The following is a 25,920-nucleotide window of genomic DNA, read 5'->3' as shown; positions in this document are numbered from 1 at the left end:
TAGCGTCTACTCAACTCGTATTACAATTGTTGAATTAGTTTCTGAAGATGTGGTTTCTGAAGAAATAGTTTCTGCAGATGTAGTTTCTGAAGCCAAAGTTTCATCAGAAACACACAATATTGAGGTATTGTCAGCTTGTACTGCCATACAAGCCTTTGGCTTAGATGAGTGAGTACTCAAGTGATTCTGATTATGGTTCAGATTATGATCTTTATTAAGTAGGTTATAATTCAACAGAATTTGTATGCAAATAATGATAACCTGGCGTAGCAATAAACATATAAACTCTGTTTGTCCTTCTTAATCTACTGCTAAAATTCTTCCATAATTTATATCACAAGATCCAATGTCATGTTACTTTTGTTACTTCAGTTATGTTAAAATGGAGAGTAAATTGCCCTCAAGAGTGCCACCAAAGGCCATTGATTGAAGATGAATAATTAGAAAAGCTTCAGCTTCAGGAGGGGGGACACACCCCAACCCCCCCCACATGCACTTCGGCACATGCCTTGCGCCGCTTCACTCCGCACAAGGCTGTACCCTCCTGTTCTTTCACCTGTACCCTTCTATACTGAAAAACTTTGACAGCTCTGCATCCTGAGAGGCCGAAATGTGGGAAAGGAGTGGAATTCCCGAGAAATGGGAGTCAGGATGGAATCCAAAGCCCAAACGAAGGAAGCATGACTGAAGTGACCCCCAGTGTTTCCGTTAACGCAAAATCCTGCGTATTTTACGCAAAATTGTTTTGAAATAAGCAAAAAAATCATGGCTGCGTAAACTAATACGCATTGAGAAATGCCGCCCCATGACACGGATGTACTTGGCCCGCACTATATCGAGATATCTGCATGAACGCTGTGCTCTCCCTGGCCTTTCAAAATTGTTAGTAAATTTACGAATTGGGTTCAAAAAATATTAGTAAGCACAAATTATGTAATGCTGAGCCCGCCAATTTTCAACAAGCACTTCTGGTACTCAATGAATGATTTTAAGGGGACAGAAATGATGAATGATTTCATGAGAGATAAAGCTTTTTATGACAATTAACACTCACATTTTGATACGCATTTTCAAAAGATCCATCGCATAACACAGTACGTCATGGATCATAAATGCGTGTAATATTGAAATGTCTTCCTTGTCTCAATAAAGTGTGTCAATTTGGTCAACCGACCCACGCATTGTCTCTGGAGCATTGTCTCAATTAATCGATCTTTAATTATATTATTTTATTTCTCAGTGGTTGATGATTATATATGTTTATATATTAAGTGGTCATAAATATTATCAGTGTTTGCACAAGTTTTAGATGCTAGAAAATCTATCCCCTGTTTTTCATATTTGAAAAGCTGTGTTACCTTGAAAGTATGCATGTCATCCATGGGTACTAGGTGGTGCCTCTATAAGCTGCAGTCATTATGCCATGTTCAGCTCTAAAATTCTTTTAAGACAACCACTGATCAGAACATTTTGCAGTCTGTGGTTTCGCACAAACTTTGTCTCATTATAACAGCAAATAAAAGTGCGCAAACTGAAACTGATGATCCTGCTAATGTTTCCACAGAGACAGTCACATTTTTAAAACGCTGCAGATGATCGTTATTTTTTTCTCTGGATAAACTTTCGCCGTGCGACACAGCATTGTCTCTGGAGCATCAGAGAAAACTATCAGTATTCAAAACATTTGCTGAAACAGTTTCTTGTCAAATATTTTGAAGGAAACCTATTAAAATTGGAAAGTTCACAGAAAAATTCAATCTGCATATCGTCAAATGACAAATCTATGACAATTAAGATTTCCGGCTAAGATTTCCGGCTCGCTTTAGTGCCTCCATGCACAGACACAAACACTTTGCGGTACGTTGTTCAACCATGCGCGGTCCGGACTGCAGTTCGACTGTCTTTCAGGCTGACTGTTCTTGATCTCTTCTCGGCGGTTTCATTGTTTCAAATTTTTTCATATCAGTTGCCGTTTTTATCCCTAACTTTCTTTCCCAGCTGAGGATACTATCCATCTCAAGCATTTGTAACTGCCCGCTTCCCTCGATCCGCTTCAACCGTCCATTCGGAAAGTTGACAGCGTGTGAGTGTTTGGGTATCTCGAAACTACATACCGTAATGCATGACACACCAGTGTGAGAGTACATGACCCGGGGATCTTGAAACCTTTTCGCGCATGCTCATGTTAGCACAGGTCGAAGTCCAAAGCTATCGCCATGTGTTGATGCGCCGATGATAGGGGAGAGTTGTTTTCAAAGACGAGATATGACAGTATTTCCCCGGAATTCATAATCTTAACCGAAAATCAGGCTTCAAAAATAACAAAATTATTCGTAAATGGCCGATCGGGCATCTATTTTTTTTCGTAAATTTTCATTTTTGTTCGTAATTTACGAAGGTTACGAGCGACAGCGAGAGCACAGGAACGGATGGATGCACAGATGGACTAAATCTAAAAAGTCCTAGATGGTGTCCATGGGGACTAAAAACACTAACCCCCAGCCCCCAGCAGCATTACAAAAACATAGCGAACTTACACCCACCCTGTAAAGAAATTGATCATTCCCTTAACAAGTCAAGTTGCACTGTTCAGAAATACTGAAAACTTTATAGCATATTTACTAGGCAGCCAACACACAGTAGACTTATCAAGCATAAGTGTGGTTTATTCATATCGACAAACTTACCCAAGCCATACCAAAGTTGACTGTGAACTGATAGGTAACTGATCTCCAGATACTATATGTTTCTGTTGTCCATAAACGGAAAGCAACTTAACACCAAGACACTGGTCACCTGGTATACCTTGAACACAATAAATCAAGAGTTGTCTTTGATTATGGCAGTCTATTAAAGCTCTGAACTTCATCAAGCACAGATGAAATATTGTTTCATGAAAAAGTCAATGCTTCTGCATATCGGCCTTAGAACCAATCTCAGTGATTGGAATAAAGTATTCTGTACAGTACAGATATCCCATAAGGTATCACTTTATTCGATTCATTATTGCTGTCCCATTTCTGCAATTTTACTATTGCACTGCTTGCATCGCCTCATCATGTTGCCTATGCAGCGCTTCTAGCATAGATTGTCAAACAAGGACTTCTGCTCTTCCAAAGAACTCGCCTGTGTGCCAACCGTGCTATATTGCAAATATACCATGGTTCTTGTCATGTCTTGACCTATCAGATTACTGTATTTGTGCATCAATATACTGGTAACCTCCGATATGTGGTGGATATTTTTACTGCGATTTCACAGGTGTAGTATCGTCTATTCACCTTACAGATCTGACCAAACCCAGCTATCTTAGATCTATCAGATGAATGTCAAGTTTTGATTTACATCACTGTTGTTTTCAGCTATCTTTTTTCTTTTATAATGCAATTTCAGGTGTATAACATTTACAATCCAGTTTAACAGTTAGATACATATAACGTTAATTTGTGTAGGTGCGTGTTTGTCAAGAAGTTCACTGAGTTATCTTCAGTTGAAATTTTGGCAAGATGACAAAATAAAGAAAAATTTGAGCCAGTGTGGTTTAAGGAGAAATAACTGAGCAATGGCTGGCTTATGATTAGGGGACCCAAAACCACTGATAGGACGATGACAGAAGAGAGTCTATATCACAAATCACTACATCCAACTGCACCATCCCTTGTTAGCCAATATACTCGACTAGTTTTTATCTATCCTAATGAAGGTCCTCTGTGTAAGATTGAAATGCCCATAGTTTTTATCTAATAAAACTACAGAATCCATCAAAAATGCTTATTCTACCAGGGGAAGTCTCATATCTCCTACCAAAAACTTGAGCATTTTTATAATCTCTAAATCATCTTGTGTTACATACCTGTAGCCATATGATAGATGATGAGTAGTTGAGTACCATGTCCTGCTAGACAGACAACTGGACCAGGAATGCTAATTATTTCACGTTGTAATCCACCGATGGAGAATAACCGAACTAAACGTTTATCAGTTGCAACAGCTAACCATCCATAACCTAATGTTATTGCCTAAAGATAAAAGGAAAGTATGATAACCATTTTTAATCACAGACCCAGTTAATGTACAGGACTCTATCCTCACTCTCCGAGGATCTGTAAACAAGTTATCAATTAACAAGAGGGGACTGTGTCATTAATGATGACTTGTTGAACCATAACTCAACTGTCCCTGAAGAGATTTTGTTCCAACCTGACACATAGACATTGTGTTGTAGTGTGCATGTGCATGTCAATTAATGGTGCAAGCGGAGACCGTGTCATCAGTTCCTTCAATAACGAAGATGAACCCTGTCTGTCATTTGATTCGGGTCGAAGGTCAACAAACGTTTCATGCAAAAATTGCTCCGAAAATGCATAACTCATGATGAGTTGTCAAGGTCACCCGTTAAGCAACCGAGTGGCTTACCATGATCACTTTTACACATATTGTGATACATGAAATTCATGGAAGTCTCAACCCTTACATGATGTAGTGAAACTCCTTTATTTTCTGATTTTAGTGATCCGTCATGACGTCGCGTTGTTCACCTATTTCCTACCATTTCGCTGACCATATTCCTCCGTCCATGTTGAGATGAATAGTTTAGCCAAATTTCATCGGCAATTTGTGATTTCACCATACTAAGTTGTCAATTTCAAGTTACTTGTAATTTATATGTTATATATGTTTTTTACTTTTTTAATAATTACTTTCGCTATGTACAGCGCCAATTCCATATGTACATATGGCGTTCAGTGGCCGAATCATTCACATGATGAATGTTGGCATGGCCTCAAAACTTCAGTAAATCAACTCTGCAAGCTCCTGTTGGATGAAGTTGATAATTTTTTCTTTCTTTCTTTCTGCCATTGTTTATTGTGGAATTTTTGTTCACACCCATGGTCATCTAATTATGCTTGTTGTACTTATACAAGTTTAACTTACCGTACTCATCCAAGTATAAGCCCCTGCTCATGTGTAAGCCCCCCTGATTTCAGAGAATTTTTGAAAATACATTACATAGGTGTATAAGCCCCTACCCTAGTGTAACTCAAAGACAGAAAGGTTAGGAGAATATATTTGGTCATTAAACTTGGTAAAATTACTTTTAAATAATAAAGAAACCATTAAAAGATGTTAAAACAATGGGAAACTCAAGTTCCCTGGACAGCAACGTTAGGAAAATGACATGTTTTCCCAGTACTATCTTGATTCTTTGAACCTGCTCACCCCGTCGCCTGAATAGAATAGTCTCACTCACATCCGCTATTGTTTATTTTCATTCACGACCACGATATTTTCATCCTGTAAACATGCAGTTTCTTCTGTTTGAAGCAATTATCCTTTCATTTGTGAAGATTTTTTCCTGGTGACTATTACAATTTTCACTGCTATGTTGTTGTTTTCACAAGATGTAGACAGTTTGATACTGGAATATTGAGTTGCCTCTCGTGTAGGCAATGCATGCCAGTTCACATTTACTGTTGATCAGCTGCATACATGACATCTTTGTTTCAAGTTTGGTTTTTTTTTCGAAATTTCACCAAAATGTCACTTTTGTATTCAGAGATTGTGTTATCAATTTTTTTGGATGTGAAAGTTGATTTTGAAAGTGATAGAAAGATCCCGAGGTGTTGAAAAAATTGTGTGTAAAATTAGCATAAATTAAGCGTCCATGGCAGATCACATGGTGTTGTTCGAGTTTAAGCCCCTCCCCTAGTTTTACCTCCGTTCAGTGTTGCTGAACCGGGGCTTATACTCGGACGAGTACGGTATGTTTTCATGCATTGCTTTCAATGTGCCTAATGAAGAGCACAAGAAAAACTGTATTGTATATGTAATAGTAGAGTTTTTATACTTGTAACCAATAAACTGATCGGCTAGTTAAAATTTCTAGGATTGATCTATGTTGTTGTATTCTGTTGGCTAGTTTTGCTGGTTGGCTGGTAGGTTTTCCAAATTTGAAAATCGGCAAACAGGATATTCTTTAAATGGCCTTATGAGGCCCACCAATGTGGTTTACAGACAGACGGATGGAAAGACAGACACAAACAGACTGACAGAGTGATGACATTGGCTTTCCCCCGCCTATGGGGACCAAAAATGACTTTGAAGACATACCTTGATATCTTCTCCATTAGGCATTGTTATACTCCATTCCTTTTGATTGTCCCATGATGAAAAATGCAAACACAACAACTGACTAGAAGCGAGAAAAACAGAGGAATTCATGAGAGTATTTGGTTCCAAAAGTTACACTTGAATGAATGAATAAATCTATCTTTTCCTTGTTTTCATGTAACAAGTAAACTAGATGGGACTAGTCATGGACACTAATCTATATTTCTTCAAGACTAAAGGGAGACACAACGCTAACAGTAATGAGGCAATATAATTGACATGCTGAGTTAATATCCCTTTGAGCTTTATACAACAGATACATAAGATACTGACTCAAACTTCATCATAAATTATGATGGCATAAATGATGCAATCTGATGGTCGACATATAAAAAAATAGTGCCAACATCACTGGGACATAATGACCGCCAAGTATTATCGGCACTTATCAACAACCCCACTCACTGTGAATTAGACAGACCACAGAGTCACTGTGCAACAAATAGGTGGAGGACTATTTTTCACATTGCAATTTTAAACCCATTTATGTGAGGAAGGGACATGTATTTATGTATATGGAGAAAAAAGCAGAGGACATATTTGTAAATGGTTTGTTGAGTGTCACTCAATTTGGGGGCTATTAGGTATAATGGTAGTAAGTGTAAGAATAATTTGGTTTGGTTAAAACACTGGCGAATCTGGGCTTTACACTTACAGTTTCACCTAACTTGGAAGTAAGTTAACTTGAGCATAGTAGTGGCAAGGCTGCGCCAATGTCCCCCGTTGTCAATGTTTTTGCTCTTCCGGATATACAAAAACTAGCACTGAGCCAAGGTGAAATGAAATCTTGCAAGTGACAATTTTTTTGTTTTCAAACAAAAATAGTAAATACTCATTTTATAAATGGTAAATACTCATTAACATAAAGAATGACAAAATGTATTTGGTATTGCACTGCAGAGCAAATACCAGTAGTACGCATACGCTTTGACGCAAGTAAACTGTTTGTAATATAATGGCTTTATAAGATAAGAGATAATGATTATGGTAAGAGATTAAGGATACAGTAAATATGATTTAGTAAAAGACTGCAAGGAATTTAGTTAGTGATTGATAAGAAGATAATTTACCTTGGTGTTTCTGAATCTTGACTTTCAGCAGCTAGTACTACAGCTTCAGTTGACATAGTACCCATTGTATAACCTACTGTATTGTCTGTATGCATTGCATGGTGTAAAGAAGTATCATGGAATTCAACTTCAATGGAATTCTCTTCCTCTGTACTGTATGCTTTAATAATACCCACTGAATTCCATACCTATATCAAAACAGAACCAGATATGAACTGAATATGCTCACGTGTTTTACAATAGGTTCATTAATAGTAGTACGCTTCATAGAACAACAAGATATATGTTATCACTAAATGAAGCAGGTTTTTTTCAACATCGCACAGTACTCTCAGATTTTAATCACTAATTACAAAACTTTATTTAATATGCAAATGAGCTGTTAATTAACTTGACACTGCTCAATGCTTCATGGGACAATTAGATATCCATCAGATCAACATTTGTAGCACGTTTTATTTAATTTAATGCAGTAATTTTAGAGTAATGTCACTAATTACAAAGTTCATTAAATATGCAAATAATCCCTATGTTAACTTGACACTGTTCAATGTTCATAGCACAATTAAATATTTATCAAATCAATATCTGTAGCACGTTTCACAAAATTTGGTGCAGTACTTTCAGAGTTATATACCTAATTACAAAGTTTATTAAATATGCAAATGAACCCTTAATTAACTTTACACTACTAAATGCATTACAACACAGTTGGATATCTGTCAGATCAGTATATGCAGCAGTTTTCATCACATTTGATGCAGTTATTTCCGAGTTATATGACTAATTATAAAACTTCATGAAATATGCAAATGAGCTAATTATTAACTTGACACTGTTCGATGCTTCTCAGTACAATTGGATGTTTATCAGATCAACATCTGTAGCAAGTTTCATCAAATTTAACGCTGTAATTTTGGAGTAATATCACTAATTACAAAGTTCATTAAATATGCAAATAAACCCTTAATTAACTTCACACAAGTAAATGTTCTACACCACAATTAGATATCTGTCGGATCAGTATCTGCAGCAGATTTCATCACATTTGGTGCTGTTATTTTGGAGTTATATCACTAATTACAAAACTTCATAAAATATGCAAATGACCTATTTGTTAACTTGACACTGCCAAATGATTCTCAGTACAATTAGATATTTATCAAAACAATATCTGTACCAAATTTCAAAGACTTGGGTGCCGTAATTTCAGAGTTATATACCTAATTACAAAGTTCATTAAATATGCAAATGAACCCTTAATTAATTTCACACTTCTGAATGCTTTACACTACAGTTAGATATCAGTCGGATCAGTATCTGCAGCAGATTTCATCACATTTGGTGAAGTTATATCCGAGTTATATGACTAATTACAAAACTTCATAAAATATGCAAATGACCTATTTATTAACTTGACACTGCCCAATGCTTCTAAGTATAATTAGATATATATCAGATCAATATTTGTTGCAAGTATCATCAAGTTTGGTGCTGGAATTTCAGAGTTATCTCACTAATAACAAAAGTTCATTAAATATGCAAATGAGAAGGTAATTGACATGACACTCACAGTATCATAATAATGTTCTGAGATTGTCATCTGAGAAAAGTTTCATGAAATTTTGTGCAGTATTTCTTGATATATGTCGACACTGTCATTACCGTCTCCATAGGGAAACCATTGTACGGAAAAAAACGATATTGCATAACTTCATTAATATGCAAGCCACACTAACCAAAATCTAATCAGTTCTTGCAAGTAGCATATGGTACCTGTGTACCAAATCTGACTTGAATCCGTTCAGGCGTTTTTGAGTTATCGTGTAAACAGACAGACAGACAGACACACACACACACACACTAACACACACACACACACACACACGGACAGACAGACAGACATCGCTATGACAATAGCCCACGTGTTTACACACGTGAGCTAAAAATACCGTCAAGGAAACTATGTGCTCACATTAGGTTTGAATTGGTCCATTCAAGAAATATTTATACCAGAAAAACAAGAATGACAAAAGCAAATAAGGTCTCCAACTTAGGTACTGGAGGTCATCTTTAGGAACATGCAATGGGACAAGCAGATCCTAAATACATATGCAAATGTCAAGAAAAAAATCAGCTGGAGAAGGCTTGACAAAAAGAAAAGGTGGGAGAGTGGGGAAAAAATGTACCAAGTATCTGGTAAAAAAGTAATGCTACCTCATCAATTTTCTAGACCTTACCCCCTTCCTGAATATTAAATGTTCCACCCCTTGGTATAGTTAAAGAGCTACAATGGCCAGATGGCAGGAAATGTATTTGCAACCTTTGAGATTTTTTAATTCATGCTATGAGTGCTATCATTTGAATGTAAACGGTACTGCCCGGCTCGAAATGGACGGATCATGATTAGTGCCAAGTTTGGTTGGGTGTTTTGGGGCATGGCTCTGCATAATGAGTCTGTTGGTAACGGTTGCAATCTTTCGCATTATCTGCGGAACTGTTTGCTCTCAGATTATGCTCAAGCTCGGACTAATATAGATACATACAGCCTTCGTTTCCCGGTTCGTTTCAGTTAGGCCATGACAAATACTCGAAATCAAAAATGCCGCTGTTCTAAAGCTCAGATTTGCCCATTAGTGGGTGCTCCACCCTGTCAACATAGTATTGATTTCATTGTCGCTATATTAGGCAAAAAAATAATAGGTTTGTTTCTGGTCATTGACATGTGGCAAAAATGGTATGGTGACGCGATTTTTTTCCAATTTTTTTTTATTCTTGATGGAATTTGATTCATTTCCCCCCTTTTTTACATAGGGGCAAATAAAAACAGGGAAAAAAAAGTTGACGCACACACTTTGAAGCGATGCAGGCGGTGACCAGAAACATCAATTTTTTTGGCCTAGGTAGATTTACAAACAAAAACTATTCATGCTGAATGTCGATGGGCGCATTGGGATCTGTACATTTGGTATAGGGTGGAAAGCCACAAAACCAAACCAAACAGCCCTTTCGGGCCTCAAAAATTTCAAAAAAGAGAGTACCCGATAATACATTTTTTTCTTCATGGTTACCAAGATGTAATCGACTTGAATGTAGTCTGATCACGTTTTTTATTCCCAGAAATGTGGCAGTTACGCACGAAAGTTGGAGAACTGTGAATAAACTATTGTGCACGCCTTTCGACACTGGAAATCTTGACACATATTTTACTATTTTAATCACTCTTAGCAGATAAGGTGAATGCTAATTGACATTAGGTACACATCAGTGTTCACGCTACCGCTCGCCAGATGGTAAAATAGTGAATTGATTGACTCATTGGCGACTCAGACAGTCAAAGCAATCGCCAGACTGGCAACACGAAATTTATAACGTTTGTTCACTACGTTCTACCATATACAGTCTCGCTTCTATGGTACTGGTTCTTCGATGTTCTGTTGCATTGCGGTAAATTTTTTAACTTCTTGCAGAGTCTTTTGCCATAAACTTTGTAGACAAGTATAGGTTTTTATTTGTGTAAAATGAGTCAAAAATGCGTACGTTTCCATAAAGTTACCGCGGAGTCCGTAAAGCTGAAGTGGGTTAGTGATGGAGACAGTCTTTTTCCGTAAAAGTTTGGGGTTAAATTTCCCTTTGATGTGCGTGCTCTGTTACCTAAAAACAATAAGCTGGGGGTCTTCAGTATCAACGTCTCTCAGATGTTGATCTGCTGTGCCGTGCAATGCTGGAGCCAAGTGCAGGTTCCGCGCTGTACTTTCGTTTAGCAGTATAAAGACTTCATGTTTACAGAAAAGACTCTTTTACTACAGACTAAGTGCATTCCAAGCAGACTGTGGTCGAGATCCAATAGGACCTCAGGAATACCACTCAGCAGACTCTAGATCATCACCCGGGCCGTATTTTTACAGTACGGTGTACCCCAATGACATGCAACCATAACAAATACACGTAGCCTGTTAACTGTATCGTATTTACGTGAGAATTTCCTGCCTGTCTAAAACCCTTGTCCATATAGAACTTGCATGTAATTAATGATTGGCACAACGCTTTGTGATGTGTAGATTCAATGTGACGTAACCATGAATGAACCATTTTACTTGAAAGCAAGTGTACATGTTCTATTTCCATGTTCAGGCTGGCCATGAAGTGCAGTGCAGCAGGCCGAGTATGTCATTGTCACAAGGGGACAGCTTTTTTAAAGTGAGTATTAAAATTATAAAGACGTCAAATTTTTTCTGCGTATTTTAGAATAATTTTGCGTCAAATACCAAAATGTCACTTCTGTATCGAGGGTATTGTTTAATCAACTTGATTTGAAACAGCGATATAAAATACTGTGTCAGTTAAGCTTGGAAATTGTTGCTAAAAGTTTACTCTCTTGTGGCCAGGGTTGCAATCAGTATCAATGTGATCATGGCAAGCCAGTTCATGAAGATTGTGAAAATGTTAATTATTTTCTGTAATTTTTCTGTCCTTTAAAATCTGCTGGTCAATTTTGAAAGTGATTGATAGATAGATTGGTGTTCAATAAACATGCATGAAAGTTTTGATGTGAAGTATTCATTTTCTTGAAGTAAGCAGCACTGATTCTGAGGATACATAATGATGAGAAAGTGGCTGACTTCTAAATGTTTTGTTTATCATCACTCTTGCTCTCTGCTCATTACTCCATGTATTTAATTATATGACCTTTGACCCTCTAACATATGTGACCTTTGACCCGTCCCTAAAAAAAAATATGGCTACTTGTGTTCACACTGTATTAGCCAGGAAGGCTAATCATCTTGAGTAGCCGGTAAGAGCAAACCCTACACATCCAGCTGACTCGTGTCTTACTTTGCACAAGGTTTGATTGATAGTGATATTTGAATCTCAATTGGCGTCCTCTGGGTTCACGTTCTCACTGACCACGCACAATTACTCACTAAACTTGTACTGAAAACTTATTGGTTTGAAAGATATGGAGTCGTAATGCATTGATAAGGTATTTACCCTGCTGTAGAGCATTCCCATTTCATAATTTTTCATTAAAAACACGCAAAACACCGCAATTTCTGGAGCTCTTTGTTTAAGCTACTCGTACGACGTCTCTTTGCAAAATGAGCGTCCTTTAATGTAATCCAGAACATGTCAACCGAAAGCTATCTGACGAGCATTTTTGAGAAACATTTTTGACCAAAATTGGCAAAAATTGCCCCCAAAATACAAAATTGCAGATATCATCATAATTTCAATATATCAAATTTAGTTCATCTGTAGGAACCTGTATACCACATTTCAAAGCTATCAGACGAGTAGTTTTGGAGAAACACATTTTTGACCAAAAATGGCAAAAATTGCCCAAAAAATACAAAATTGCAGATTTTATCATAATTTCAATACATCACACTAAGTTCATGTGTATGAACCTGTAATACCAAATTTCAAAGCAATCAGATGAGTAATTTTGGAGTAAGACATTTTTTGACTGAAAATGGCAAAAATTGCCTTAAAAATACAAATATGCAAATTTCAGTCGGTCTGAACAAATCTAACTGAAGTCACCCTATAAAGTAAACTGCATATCAAATTTCAAAGCAATTGGACATGGTGTTTTAGAGGAGAAGGCAATTGTTGACAGATGACCGACAAACGACGACGGAAAATCAGCCTATTTGATTAGCTCCGTGTTGCTGCCAGCAGAGCTAATAAAGTAACAAGCAATGACTTTGTCTGTGAATTCTTGTCACTCTTGGAAACAACTGCGCCTCCAACTGGTCATCTTCTCCTTGCTGCCAATTTCAATTTTCACTTTGAGTCTCCACTTGAACCACATATCATCAAGCTGTCAAACTTGCTCAATTGAATGGGACTAAAATATCATGGCAACAAGTCGACTCATACCAAAGGACACACGTACTCTTGACTTGTTGATTACGAGATTGACCAGTTCTTTTGTGCGCTACATCAGAGTTGATAAGTCTCTCATTTCCGATCACAGTCTTGTGTACTTTGGACTAAATGTTCAGGGGCCACCCAACAACAAGCTCAAGATATCACAGCATGACTTTAGGGCAATCAACGTTCCACATAGCACTCGCCTGCTATATGTCCAAAATTGTACCAAAATCTTATGTATACGTGTCTGTGGCGTGGGTTATTGGTAAAATAAATTATCCATCGTGCTTTGTGGCTGGATTTTAGTAAAGAGTTAGTAAAGTCGAAGGAAAGCAATATTAGGAATCAAACTATACGTTCAGGAGCTATAAAATAAGGGGCTGATTCAACACAGAGCAGTGGGAAAGAGAGACAGAAGTAATTATGATGGCGGAGAGACGAGAACAAAAAGATAGATATACTGATACAGACACACATAGGAGGAAAAGAACTGAGAGAGTGAAAGTATATGGAAAGAACACAGAAAAATAGTAGTGTCAGTTACCATGAATCGGCTGGATAGATGAACTGGTGTGGATGACGGCTGAAAGGCTTTTTGTAATGGAACAAACTGTGGACTTGTGTAAACTGACGGCTTCCTTGCAACCACTCTCTCATTATCACTGTCATTGGCAATACTAGAAGTGCCTTTGGATGTACTATCTGTAGGATCATAAAGAAATCAACACGCAATTAGGACTTTTTGTTAGGAATGGTTGACATAATGCACACTCCTGCAATTTACATTACAGATGGTGTGGTGTCTCTGCTTGCTTTGAATGTTGCTAAGATTGTCTGAAATTTGTCACAACTTATGTGATAACAACTGTGAAGAGAATTAATTCTCTGCAAGCCATAATCCACCATATTGTTTTCCAGCATCAAATATGGCTGCTACCACATTCTTTTGAGAACTATCACTATATAATCAGGGTAATTTGCAATCAGCAACTGAGAGTGGAAAATTTTGCCCTCTTGTTCTGAAAAGAAATGGATGTTTGATCATTTTTCACTGCACCTTGCATTTAACCTTCACTGAATAATTTTCATTTTACTTTGAAAAATTAAGTGCCTTTGGCAGTTAGATTTCTTAAAAATACATTATTGTTATATATTTCAATTATATACACATACCTATCAATACTTTCAATACCTGTTTCAATTCATAGAAATGAAATATATATAATACCAACTATATTGTAAATATAAAATAAAAGTTCATTGATAAAAATGTAATAAGTTCTTCGATAAAACTAAATACTTCATAGGACAAACACATATTGCAATTTTTGAAAACTTGTGCAATTTCCTCTGTCATATAAGAAATGTTAACTTTCTCACAATGTACCGTATTATATGAAACCTTTCTTGCTTGAGGATTGCCTTAAAAAATCAATTAATATTATGATTCACATATCACAATTAAAGATGTACATATTTGAATCAAATCAAAGCAAACATTATGATCTTTGAATTTGCAGACAAGGAAATCTTCCTGTGATTTTATTTCGTCAATTCAGATATGTAAACCTTCTTACAGTTAATTATAATAATCAATTCGCAAGCAATATTTAATAACAAGCAGTAATTAAATCTTTACGGTTAAATATTCATTTAAGACTTCCTGATATTTTCCAGATTTTCTGCTTACCAAGTGAATTCTCATCATCTTGTATTCGAAGTAGACTGCGATGTTTTGGTGTTTGTGTAACAAGTGTACCAATGTCATCATCATCATCATCATCACCATCATCTACTTCATCATGTACGAAGTTTGCAGTTTTATCTTGGTTACCATGGAGAAGCTCAATGGCATTTGCAGCTGCTAAGAAATCTTCATCATCATGGTTGTCATCTTCAAATTCTGTAGACTGGGTTATCTCACTGTGAGATGGCTTTGGTATGAGAAGGGATATGGACAGAAATGGAGATAATAAATATGAAGTAACTTGTAACTTTCAATGTGTATGATAGAACAGAAAAGAGATATCACCACAAAAATATCTTCACATTTGTCATTAAAATATGTAAATAAGGGAAAGTCAAGGTCATTATACATTTGGTTTGTTTAAGTTTAAGTTTAATGTAGTTGGAAAGGGTGGACTGAATTTGAGAAAATAGTGACATTTTTACATTTAAAATCATGACAAAAAATTAAAGGTGACTAAGAATACATGAAAAACTGCACAGAAATATTTCAAGAAACATGTTACTTTCCCTTTTGCTGGGGATTCTGAGTTTAAGGTTTATCAAAAGACAATTTAGGCCACCATTCTCATGACAAAAGGTCATTAAATGAGTCAATTAGTAACTAATGGACAGAATGTTGCCACACATTTTTGCATCCTATCATAACACTGAAAGATTATCACCTGACCATATTTCACAAAGTTTGATCCAGTGCTTCTGGACATTCATGAAAACAACAAAAAATCATCATGGAAATGCAAATTAGCAATTAATTTAAACAATACCGCTATGTGACATTGAATTGTATTTACAACACTATGAGATCAACATCTGTACCAAGTTTCATTAAATTTGATGCAGCATTTTTTGACATATCAGCCTAATTACGAAAATTCAATAATTGACATGATATTGCTACGTGTTATGAAACAAAATGATGTGCATATGTATGACATAGGTCAATGTCCTTGTACCAACTTTGAATAATATTGGTGCAAATATGTCTGAGTTATGGCACTGTACATGAAAAAAAACGTATCAAAATGGTCACCAGGCAGCCATTTTTTTATTGGATTGTGAAATCAATAGACATGCATACTTATGATATAGGTCAATTTCCCCAATTTGAGTAAAATCAGTTGCTAAATGTCTGAATTATGGCTCTGGACATGAAAAAATCAAACAAAATGTCCACCAGGCAGATATATTGCATCAGATTGTGAAACCAATTGACATGCATATATATTACATAAGTCAAATACCTTGTACCAACCTTGAATAAAGTTGGTTGCTGCGGACATGAAAAATCATGACATAATGGCTGCCACGCAGCCAATGTATTTGATCTTACCGTAAAAAACATCAAAGTCCATACTTATGACATATGTTCCTGTCCTTGTACCAACTTTGAATAAAATCGGTCGAGATGTGCCTGAGTTATGGCTCAGGACATGAAAAAATTCTAACAAAATTGCCGCCATGTGGCCATATTTGATCATATTGCAAAACAAATTGACATGAACATGTATGACATAGGTTGATGACAGACATACGGACATGACCAAAACCACTAGTCCCCCTGGACTGCATCCGCGGAGACTAAAAAGAGAACGCAATTAAATCACACACAATGAGGATATCTAGAAGTCCTTGTCAAAAGTGATAGAGAAGTCACAGGCATTGCCAGTCATGTGCCTTAAATGCAATGTGACATGTGACATACCTTTGCTTGATCAACAGATTCTGGTAGAAGATTTTTAATAACATCAAGTTGACCCTCAGTATCGGTATATACAATCTCATTCTTGCCTTTTGGATGGAGGGCTATAGCACATATTGTTAATTTCTTGTCATGTTGGACACTGCCAATAAGTAAATATAACAAATGATGCAATTACTAGATTATCTCTTTGTACTCTTTAAATCTCACATTTTTCAAATTTCTCACACATTCTCTTCACATTGATTATCATGATACTTCAACATTAAAGGTGAAACCCATGTTCAGGATACTTATTTTGAATCTTCTTTAATTTCACATTTGGGAACCCACATATTTGTATTTCTGAGAAATGTGTTTATTTTGCAGAATCGCTGAGCATATGTTTCTTCTTCTCAAAAATGTGCAATTTTGAGTCTTTTTCCTAAAAAAATTAAGTGTGATCTGTAAGAGAAATCAACAATTGAGTAGGCTGGGGAAAACTGTGTCACTGACTTTTTCCATTGTTTTTAATTTTAGCACAGTGAGGTGTGAAAGTAACAATGGGTTTTGAATAATTACCGGTTTTTGTTCACTTTAGCCAAGATATTCTCTTATTTTATCAACTTTACTGAAAATCTGAGACAATGTGAAACAGATATGTATTGTTACTGTCACCTGGTAAAAAATCTGAATGGCGCCAATGTCAACCTTTATTCAATATTCCATTGCACCCATTATGTCCATGATACCTCAACCCTTCTTAAAGGTGGCCATATGAAACAGTCTGGGGAAAATTGCCCATTCTATTGACTCTAGCCAATATGTGTATCTCTCTGCATATACACACTTCCACAGTGTAAGAGGAAGCCGCAGTGTAGTAAACTTGTAGACAGCTGATTGCTTCATCCATGCAAGCATAAAATTTAAGCATTAAATTTCATCTTGATGAATATCTAGCTGCCTTTCCTCACAAAGCACTTAAATTAATTTGTGAATTAAAATTACACAAATATCCTTGAAGAAGGGAGAGAAAAGTCCTCTAAGGCCAAAAACAACAGGTTTTGTTTCTTGTCCACGCGCCCATTGCAAAAAAACATGCGCGTCGCAGCTTTTTTCCCGTATTTTTCAAACCAAGAAATCAAGTCAGTGGGTTTTCCAATTTACAGTACAGGGCGCCATCAACGGCAACTTATTGCCAGACTGCCAAGACATACATACTGCGCATGTCTAGGCTTGCTATTTGCATAGTCTAGAAAACGTGATTGCTTTTTTCTTTACTGTAATGTACACTGTTCACTGTTCAGAATCAGTATAGTATGCTTGTGTCAGTTCAGATAGTTGCGGGTTGCAAAATTTTGCGACCCTTCGCACTTGTAGAAGTAGATGTCAGTGCTGGAGTGTACAGATTGTATGAAGACGTGCAAAGGAATACTCAGCGCCACAGACACGTTCATTACGCAGCGAATATTATGAACAGAGTCTGGTTGAAACATCTGTTTCGAGCGCAGCAAATGGTATTTTCCAGACGATTCCTTTGAATTGCAAACTCGAGGATTGAACTGAGATAAACGCTATCATCAGATGACTTCAACATCTCCATATAGGCTGGACAAACGAACATAAATCTTTTGGTGAACACTTTGTTACTACTTTGGGAGACTGTCTATGGATAATTATCCCAATTGTCAGAAATTTAGTTATCGGGCCTGCAGATAGGTTTCAAGGGTATAACATCCTACAGAGCCACAAACACGTGACAAAGCCATTAAATGCAGAAGAATTTGTGACCGTGTCACAACAGCTGTTCAACATACTCGAAAAGGTAACATTTTGTACGTAATTAAATGCCATTGATTTTGAAAAACAAGGGAAAACAACTTCATTTTACTGTGTACTTTGGAAAACATGTATGCCAAAAGTAAAAATATAGACTTCATTTTGTGTTCATTAAAAAAAGTGTGTAGCATCAATAAGTCAGTGCTTTTGTGTTTTTTAAGCTCATGGGATAGTCATATTGTACTTCCATGCTACGTGATTGGTGCTGTAGAACTGGGTTTTAATCCCATGAAATTACCCTAGTAATATTTTTGCATAAATTTTACACACAGCATGAGATTAAATTTGTATTGATCAGGATGTATGTTTCAGTTGTGGGAGTAATTTCAGCGGTCACACACAAATAGAAAATTTAGCATGTTTGTATTTCAAATGTTCATTGTCTTTTCATTGACGCCGTACAACAGCCAGTCTCCCTCATCTGTAGTCTTTTGATAAACCTTACACTAAAGGATGAGCCCTTCCAAGTATTCAGCACTCCATCACTACAAAATTGTAGATTTCATCATAATTTGATCATCCCTATGAACCTGTATACCAAATATCTAAGCTGTCAGACGAGCAGTTTTGATGAAATAAATTTTGATCAAAAATGACAAAAAATTCCTTAAAAATACAAATTTGCATATTTAATCACAATTTAAATAATGTATGTTGGGTCATCCCTAGGGACCTGTATACCAAATATTAAAGCTGTCTGACTGGCGGTTATGAAGAAGATTTTTTACCAAAACGCCTTTTTTTGCACTAATTTGCATATTTTCAACAATATCAAAAAGTAAAAAAAGATGGTTTCTCATAATCGTAGTTTGCATCTACACAACAAAAATCAAATCTGTTAGTAAAGTGCTATTCTCAAGATATTTGAGTGGACGGACATCCTTACAAACAGACGTACAACTATGGTAGGTGTTTGTTGTTTGCCTTGGTTTAGAAACGCTTCATATACATGTAAGTGAACTTTGGAGAGTTGAAAGAGGTATGGGCAAAACTTTCTGGAATGCAGTTTACTATAATAAGCTACTTACAACTGAACACAGGATTTTGATTCCCAATTCCACACATAAATACCACCATCTACAGAGACACCAATGACAAACTTTCCATCAAGAGACCATGCTGAAAGCGACATTTCTTGTTGTATTCTCTCATCTTGAAGACTGTATAGTTTTGTCCAATTGTCTCGTTGAAATACTTGTATTGCCTTATCAACTGGAACTGCAAGAAACTGAACGAAACACATTTTTCCTTTGAGAGACTTTATAAATTCTAGAGGAAGCAACAAGCAGTTTGGAAACTGGTTTTATGAAATTTAGCAGAGTACAATAATGGTGCATTCTTTATTGGAAAATTGTGAATAAACCTTTGAAGACATACCTTGCCTTTGCCAGGTTGAAATGACAACCTACACAATGTCTTTGATATGCTGTAAAAGTTAATGAAGAAGTTCATATAAGTTATTTGTGCCAAACACAATGCAAACATGTGACACTACTTACACAACTAAGTGGGTTATATTCCAGAAATAACTTTGTTCAGCACATAAAAACTACACTTGAGCGTGAGTGCTTCACAAAGTCTACAGTATGTGGAGGGGTTGCAGCTAAAAATTTGTAACAACTTAGCTGGGTTATTGAACCAATCTTTTTTGAGATTGGGGATTTGGCTGAGTGGGTTTGTCTGTGGCTTCTCCACTAAGTGACTGGGTACCGTACATTGTGAGTTCGAACCCTGTTGATACCACCGTATTGACACATCATACCTAGTTGATAGTTTGTTTACCTGAGATCACTACACCTGGCAAGAATATTCCACGTCTGAACACAAGTCTAAAAAAAAGAGAAATAAAAATGACCTGACTGTTTAATAATCAGTAAGCCTGAACAGTCAGCCTGAGCACCAAGCATACATTAGTCAAATACATGAAAAATCACAAACGTCAACATGATTGAATAATCATCATCCCTTTATACTTTTGGACAAACTGTAATAGAAGAACTACACTCATGTGTGTTTGATATTCTGTAACAAACAGACTCACATCAGTATGCGATTGATTTTTTCTCACATTCCTGGCCACTGGGAGTGCGGGATCGATGGTGTGGGTAAAATCGATCCCACACTCTCAGAAACCATCCAACACTCTGCGGTATATAATACACGAGCTCTGATTGGATTATAAATAGCCTTTCGTTCCACATGTAAAATATTATCCAATGGCACGATGAGTAACACACGGGCCGGAACTACAAAGTAAGCAGGTCAGAGTACGGGGCAGGCGACAGCGTTGTTATGATTTCGGATAACATTGTACGTTGTGTGTGACCCGGGATGGTGACAGACTTACAAAAAACTGGACGAATTTTCCAAAAAACTGGTGAACATAGGCTATTTGTAACATTTGGCTATTTTTTTTGTTGGACATTTTGTCTGTAGCAGAAGTTGAAGTATCGGCATTGGAACTCGCCACGGAGTTCGCGTTTATGTGAAACAAAATACTGCACACGGCAACGGAGTATGTTAGTCGCCTATACAGTGAAACATTCAATGTTTCCAGTATGAATTTAACGCATTTTGTGGTCATGTGAGAATAAGAATCTCACACACCAAGGACCTGGGATCAGATTCGAAATAATGGAATAACTCAATACACTGACTCAGACACTTAGTTAGCAACAACCGACCAGCTAATGTGAAGTTTAGACTCATTTACAGTTTTAAAGTCAATGCGGTGTATTCATTTTGAATTAAATGGACAAAACATGTATTTCATGAATTGGTAAGGTACTTTATCTTGTTTCCTTCTAAGTTTGGAGTTTTTGTAGCTTTTATATTGTTTACATGATTTATTTACGTTCCACTCTGTTGCATTCTCACTTGAGATTATAAACTGTCCAGAGCTGTTGCCACATTTGAGATTATAAACTGCCTAAAGTTGTTCAAAGTGGCTACAAGATTTTTGATGTGGCTAATGAGTTGGCTAATCATTTTGGTGGCTTAGGGGGAGCCCTGCAGTTAATGCGCATACCACGTAGTAGCAGTAATGGTCTGGTCAATTCAGATAAATATCCCTAATTAAGAAAGTTCATTAAATATGCAAGTGAAGAATTGGCTTAAGTAAAAATGCTTAATGATTTCAATAATGTTGCAGTGTTCGCGCTAGCGCTTGCCACACTCACAAAATGCGAATAAAACTCATTTGGCGAAAAATTTTTGAAAGTCATTAGCCACGCTTGCGAATTGAATTTTTCGCCCCCAAAATTGTTTGGACACATCGTCGGATCAATCACTCAACTACAATCGCCTCCACACTGTGAACATGTGAGCGAAAAAGGATAAATTTTACTTTTAGCCTTCTACATACCTGGTCTTCTATTTTCCAGACTTTGATAGAACCATCACAACTTGATGATGCAATAAAAACATTTTCAGGATCTAAGGCAACACTTAGAATGGGAGCATCATGGCCAAGAAATATCTTCTGTGTGCTCCCATCTACCTTCACCAGCTTGACATGAAAATCGCTGCAACAAAAGTGCACCCATTGTTAAATGTAAATCTCATTGTCCTCAGCAGTAAAGAAATAGGGTCACGTCGCATGTAGTACTTTACTGAACATTCATATGAGAATACTTCACAAATCACATGATCCGATACCATCTGTTCTTTGTGATATTGGGCCTCTAATTATTCACTAGACATTATATTATTTGCATGTTTTCTGTAAACACAGCCTTGACAACTGACCAAAAACTATGTTCGAGTTATCATTGGAGAAAGAGCTTTGAACTCCAACGTAGTGCCCAGTTGTTTACACAGGTAGTAGCTGGTTTTGAGTCATTCCACAGTAAAGTGCAACCACTTTGTGACAATAAGGTCAAAAATTAAATTAATTAATCTGAATCCAAAAGTTGAGTGGGTGGACAGTACTACAGGTGTGTCATCTAAAAATATTTTTTTTAAGATAAATAATTTCTTTGTTTAAGGAGGAGGGCAAATTGTCGCGGCAACAGTAACGCGTGTAACATGGACAGACATGACATTGTATTGTATTTGATCACATGTATGCCATTATGATCCTTGTGCCAAGTTTGAAAGAAACCCATTAGTCTTCAAGAACTAGAAACACACTTCAGAAGATATTTTAATCTTAAATATTATCAGAAGAGGAGGATATCTGACGCAATGTTATGGCAACTAGCAACGTATGTAACATGGACAGACACTGGATTGGCTTTATACACAAATTGTGTGTTTTCCAATCTGAATAAATGTACTTGATTGATTTATATATATATATGTCATGACGAAGTTAAATACCTCAGAATTATGAAGTGAATTGTATAAATTGGCTCTTAGGGTAATCATATATACAACAGAGGGAAGACCCCTGTATTGTCTATGGAATAACGTATGTAACATTTGACAGACATCATCAGTTCTGTCCAATTTTTTCATAAACGATATGGGCATCTGAGGTGCATCAATAGTTGTAAAGAAAGCTTTCAGTAACTTTCTGATACAGATAGCATTGTCACACTAAAAAACAAATAAACATTATTCTATCCAGTATTTAATTGAACTACAATTACTTCCACGCGCGTAACACTGGTAATGCGTGTAACAAGGAGGACAGACATCCTGCCATTCAGGTGCTCTCGGTAATGGTGGCCATTGGTTTATATTCAGTTGCGCCATAAAACATGAAATTTTGGGCACCCTCAAATGACAACATTTCAGCAATGTATATCAAAAGAATTTTTTTAAAATCTTGATTTTGGAAATGAGGTAACGCACGTAACATGTGGACAGACGCCTTCCAGAAATATTTTTAAATGCAAGAGAACCCAAGCTTCAATAAAGACAGAATAAAGAATGATACATAGTGGAAGATTTCATTGTTAGTCAAATGTATGAGTGGTTTGTTGCAGCTTACAGCCTTCACTATATTTATTGTTCTCATATTATAAATTTGCATAGAGTTTGACAGACATAGTTACGTACGTTGCCAATATTTTTTGGCATAATAATTGGCCCTTTCCCAAGTGTTTTTTTTTTCCAAGAATAAATTTAGTTCGTAATTGCTTATAATATATTACTACTTTGCATTTGAAATCAATTCAAATAGTATCAATATTGTAAATATCCCTTCCTAATGTAACAGGGGTACAAAATGTCACAAAATGGTGAGCAAATAGAGGCCATATTTACAAAGATAACAATCTATAATTTTTGTTGAACTGGACATACAGCTTTAATATTATTTTTTATATATGCTCATCTGTAGTACTTACTAAAAATAATATCATTCTGTGTGAATGCTGTTATCATTGAAAAAGCTAGAGCTCCAAAATTGGGAATGTTAAATGTTGCGCTTTACTGTGGAAAGACTCTTAACATTTTGTTTGATATTCATAATGCAATGTGCATACCTTTGATGAGTTAGTTACACAACATACTGTCGCTTATCTACAGCAAAGAGTCAAATCGTGCAGACTGGAAGCATTGCAGACTGCATCTTGAAAGTTAGTGCTGTTTAATCTCTTTTTTGTGTGATGAAGAGTGTTTTGCAAAAAAAGTAACAAGCTGAAAAATTAAAGTTATCTTTGAAACATATGCAATACTTTCTCTGTGTGCAAGTATGCTTGGCTGGGCTTTGCCATTGAACACACTGTTATCATTATGGTACTGTCAGAAACGCTGTTGTCACATGCAATCATATAATCAGTTTCTTCCGACTTTAAAGAGAAAGACTGACAGCTGAAAAATCATTTCTTTGTCTTTTATAGCCAATGCTCTCTACTATTTCTTTACAAAATCACTCAGATTGTCAACTTCAAATTCAAAAATTACGACGAGCCACTTGTTTTGCATTTATTCTCAAGCACAAAGCTTTCACAATCATTGCCCTACATCTACTAATAGGCCAAAAAAATCCAAACTGTGCTGTTCTGATAACATGGTTTTCAAAAATAGGGTAGGTAAGTCGGCAGGAATTTTTTTGTTCCAAAAAATGTTTTTTTAAATATGCATTTTTTAAGGGTTGCTGGTAGTCAAACACTGGCCACATTTCCAGAAAAATGTACCATACTCATGAAAGGAAAACAAACATAAAAGACATCCTTGTTTGAGCAAAATTAATGCCAATTAATGAACACATGACTTTACAGGTTTTGCTCTTTTTTTACTTCAGTGTTTACGTAGCTCTAAAAAGTATAGGGTCGGCAGGTAAAAAATAGGGTAGGTGGGGTTATCGGAACAGCACAATTTTTTTTGTTCAGCCTTACTAGATTGAGGTGTTTGTGTTTGCTGAGCAAACATGCAGAAACTATGATAATGCCTATGGTACTATTACTGTATTTAGTATTGTCCCAGCATAACATTAGGTGGAGCCCCCCGCTCTGCTCTCATCACTCTGATTGGCCAGGTTGCCATTGTCTATACCTTGAGCTTTGACTTTCGTTCTATTGGTCAATTTAAAATTGAAATAAAGATAGTAGATTTTCAGTGCATATGGCAAAACAATACCATTTTCACTAGGAAAGTGGGGGTGAATCCGGACGGGAATCAGTTTTTAGGTAAACATTTTGATGCAATACAGGGTTTCTTGTGGTCAATGATTCAAAGTAGCAGAACTGTTGTTCCACAAAATCTAAAAACTACCGCCAATGATACGGTGTTGCTCACATTTGATCGGAATGGGTTCATACTAGTATTGGTACTAAAGATTAACCATGAATGTTGTTTCTATCGGTTCAGTGCAGCAAAATTGTACATTAATGTTGTGACAATGATTTCTACACAGTACAACCAGAAAAACAAGAATGACAAAGCAAATAAGGTGTGCAACTTAGGTACTGGAGGTCAACTTTAGAAACATGCATGTCATAGCAATGGGACAACCAGATCCTACATAAATAAGCAAATGTCAGTGTTTGAAAATACTGCCTGCCTGCCTGCCTACCTGGGGCAGGTAAAAATGACGTTGGGCTGGTAAAAATTCTATCTTACCAGCCCAGTGGTCAGACAAGTTTCTCTCAAACTTGAAGTCTGCGATGAGCATCAAAGACTACAAGCATACAGCAACCTGTATTTTGATTACAAGCCCGTAGAGAGGATGGAGTCCTGTTCATTAATTGAGTCTAACATTAAGAATGAGTTCCATGGTGGTGAAAACGTAAAATCGATGTGGGCTGCCACCCTAATTACAAAAGGTCATTAAGAAAAGTCAATCAGTAATTAATCGACAGGATGTTGCCAAACATTTTTGCATTCTATTATAACACTGACAGACTATCACATGTACCACATTTAATAAACGATACTGCCAAGTGTCAATGAAGTGTATAACACCGTTGTGAGATCAACATATCTGTATACAGTTTATCAAATTTGATGTGTTTCTGGACATATCACTCTAATTAGGAGTGTTCATTACATAATTTGTAAATTAAATATTGATTAACATGATACTGAATTGTGTCTCTATTCAGCTATAGCAATGTGAGCTCAACATCTAAGTTTCACAAAATTTGA

The 25,920-nt window shown here is 36.4% G+C and overlaps 1 protein-coding gene across 2 annotated transcripts in view; it reads right to left on the bottom strand.

Annotated features, from left to right (window-relative positions):
• The window catches only part of LOC139144313 (WD repeat and HMG-box DNA-binding protein 1-like), a 100,279-nt gene that overhangs the window by 47,898 nt on the left and 26,461 nt on the right, over positions 1 to 25,920 (bottom strand). For both annotated transcript variants that reach the window (XM_070715010.1, XM_070715009.1), the window contains exons 4-14: positions 21,749 to 21,908; positions 20,167 to 20,213; positions 19,762 to 19,810; positions 19,413 to 19,612; positions 16,570 to 16,708; positions 14,809 to 15,052; positions 13,663 to 13,820; positions 7,242 to 7,429; positions 6,112 to 6,193; positions 3,854 to 4,019; positions 2,688 to 2,805 (exon numbers count right to left, since the gene is read on the bottom strand). In XM_070715010.1, the coding sequence (XP_070571111.1) occupies positions 2,688 to 2,805; positions 3,854 to 4,019; positions 6,112 to 6,193; positions 7,242 to 7,429; positions 13,663 to 13,820; positions 14,809 to 15,052; positions 16,570 to 16,708; positions 19,413 to 19,612; positions 19,762 to 19,810; positions 20,167 to 20,213; positions 21,749 to 21,908 (1,551 nt within the window). The remainder of the gene's footprint in view (positions 1 to 2,687; positions 2,806 to 3,853; positions 4,020 to 6,111; positions 6,194 to 7,241; positions 7,430 to 13,662; positions 13,821 to 14,808; positions 15,053 to 16,569; positions 16,709 to 19,412; positions 19,613 to 19,761; positions 19,811 to 20,166; positions 20,214 to 21,748; positions 21,909 to 25,920) is intronic.

This window comes from Ptychodera flava, chromosome 11, assembly GCF_041260155.1.
Source record: "Ptychodera flava strain L36383 chromosome 11, AS_Pfla_20210202, whole genome shotgun sequence".
In the NCBI taxonomy this organism is placed as follows: domain Eukaryota; kingdom Metazoa; phylum Hemichordata; class Enteropneusta; family Ptychoderidae; genus Ptychodera; species Ptychodera flava.
The sequence above is the reverse complement of the archived record's forward strand: the minus strand, read 5'-3'. Positions and strand labels throughout refer to the sequence as shown.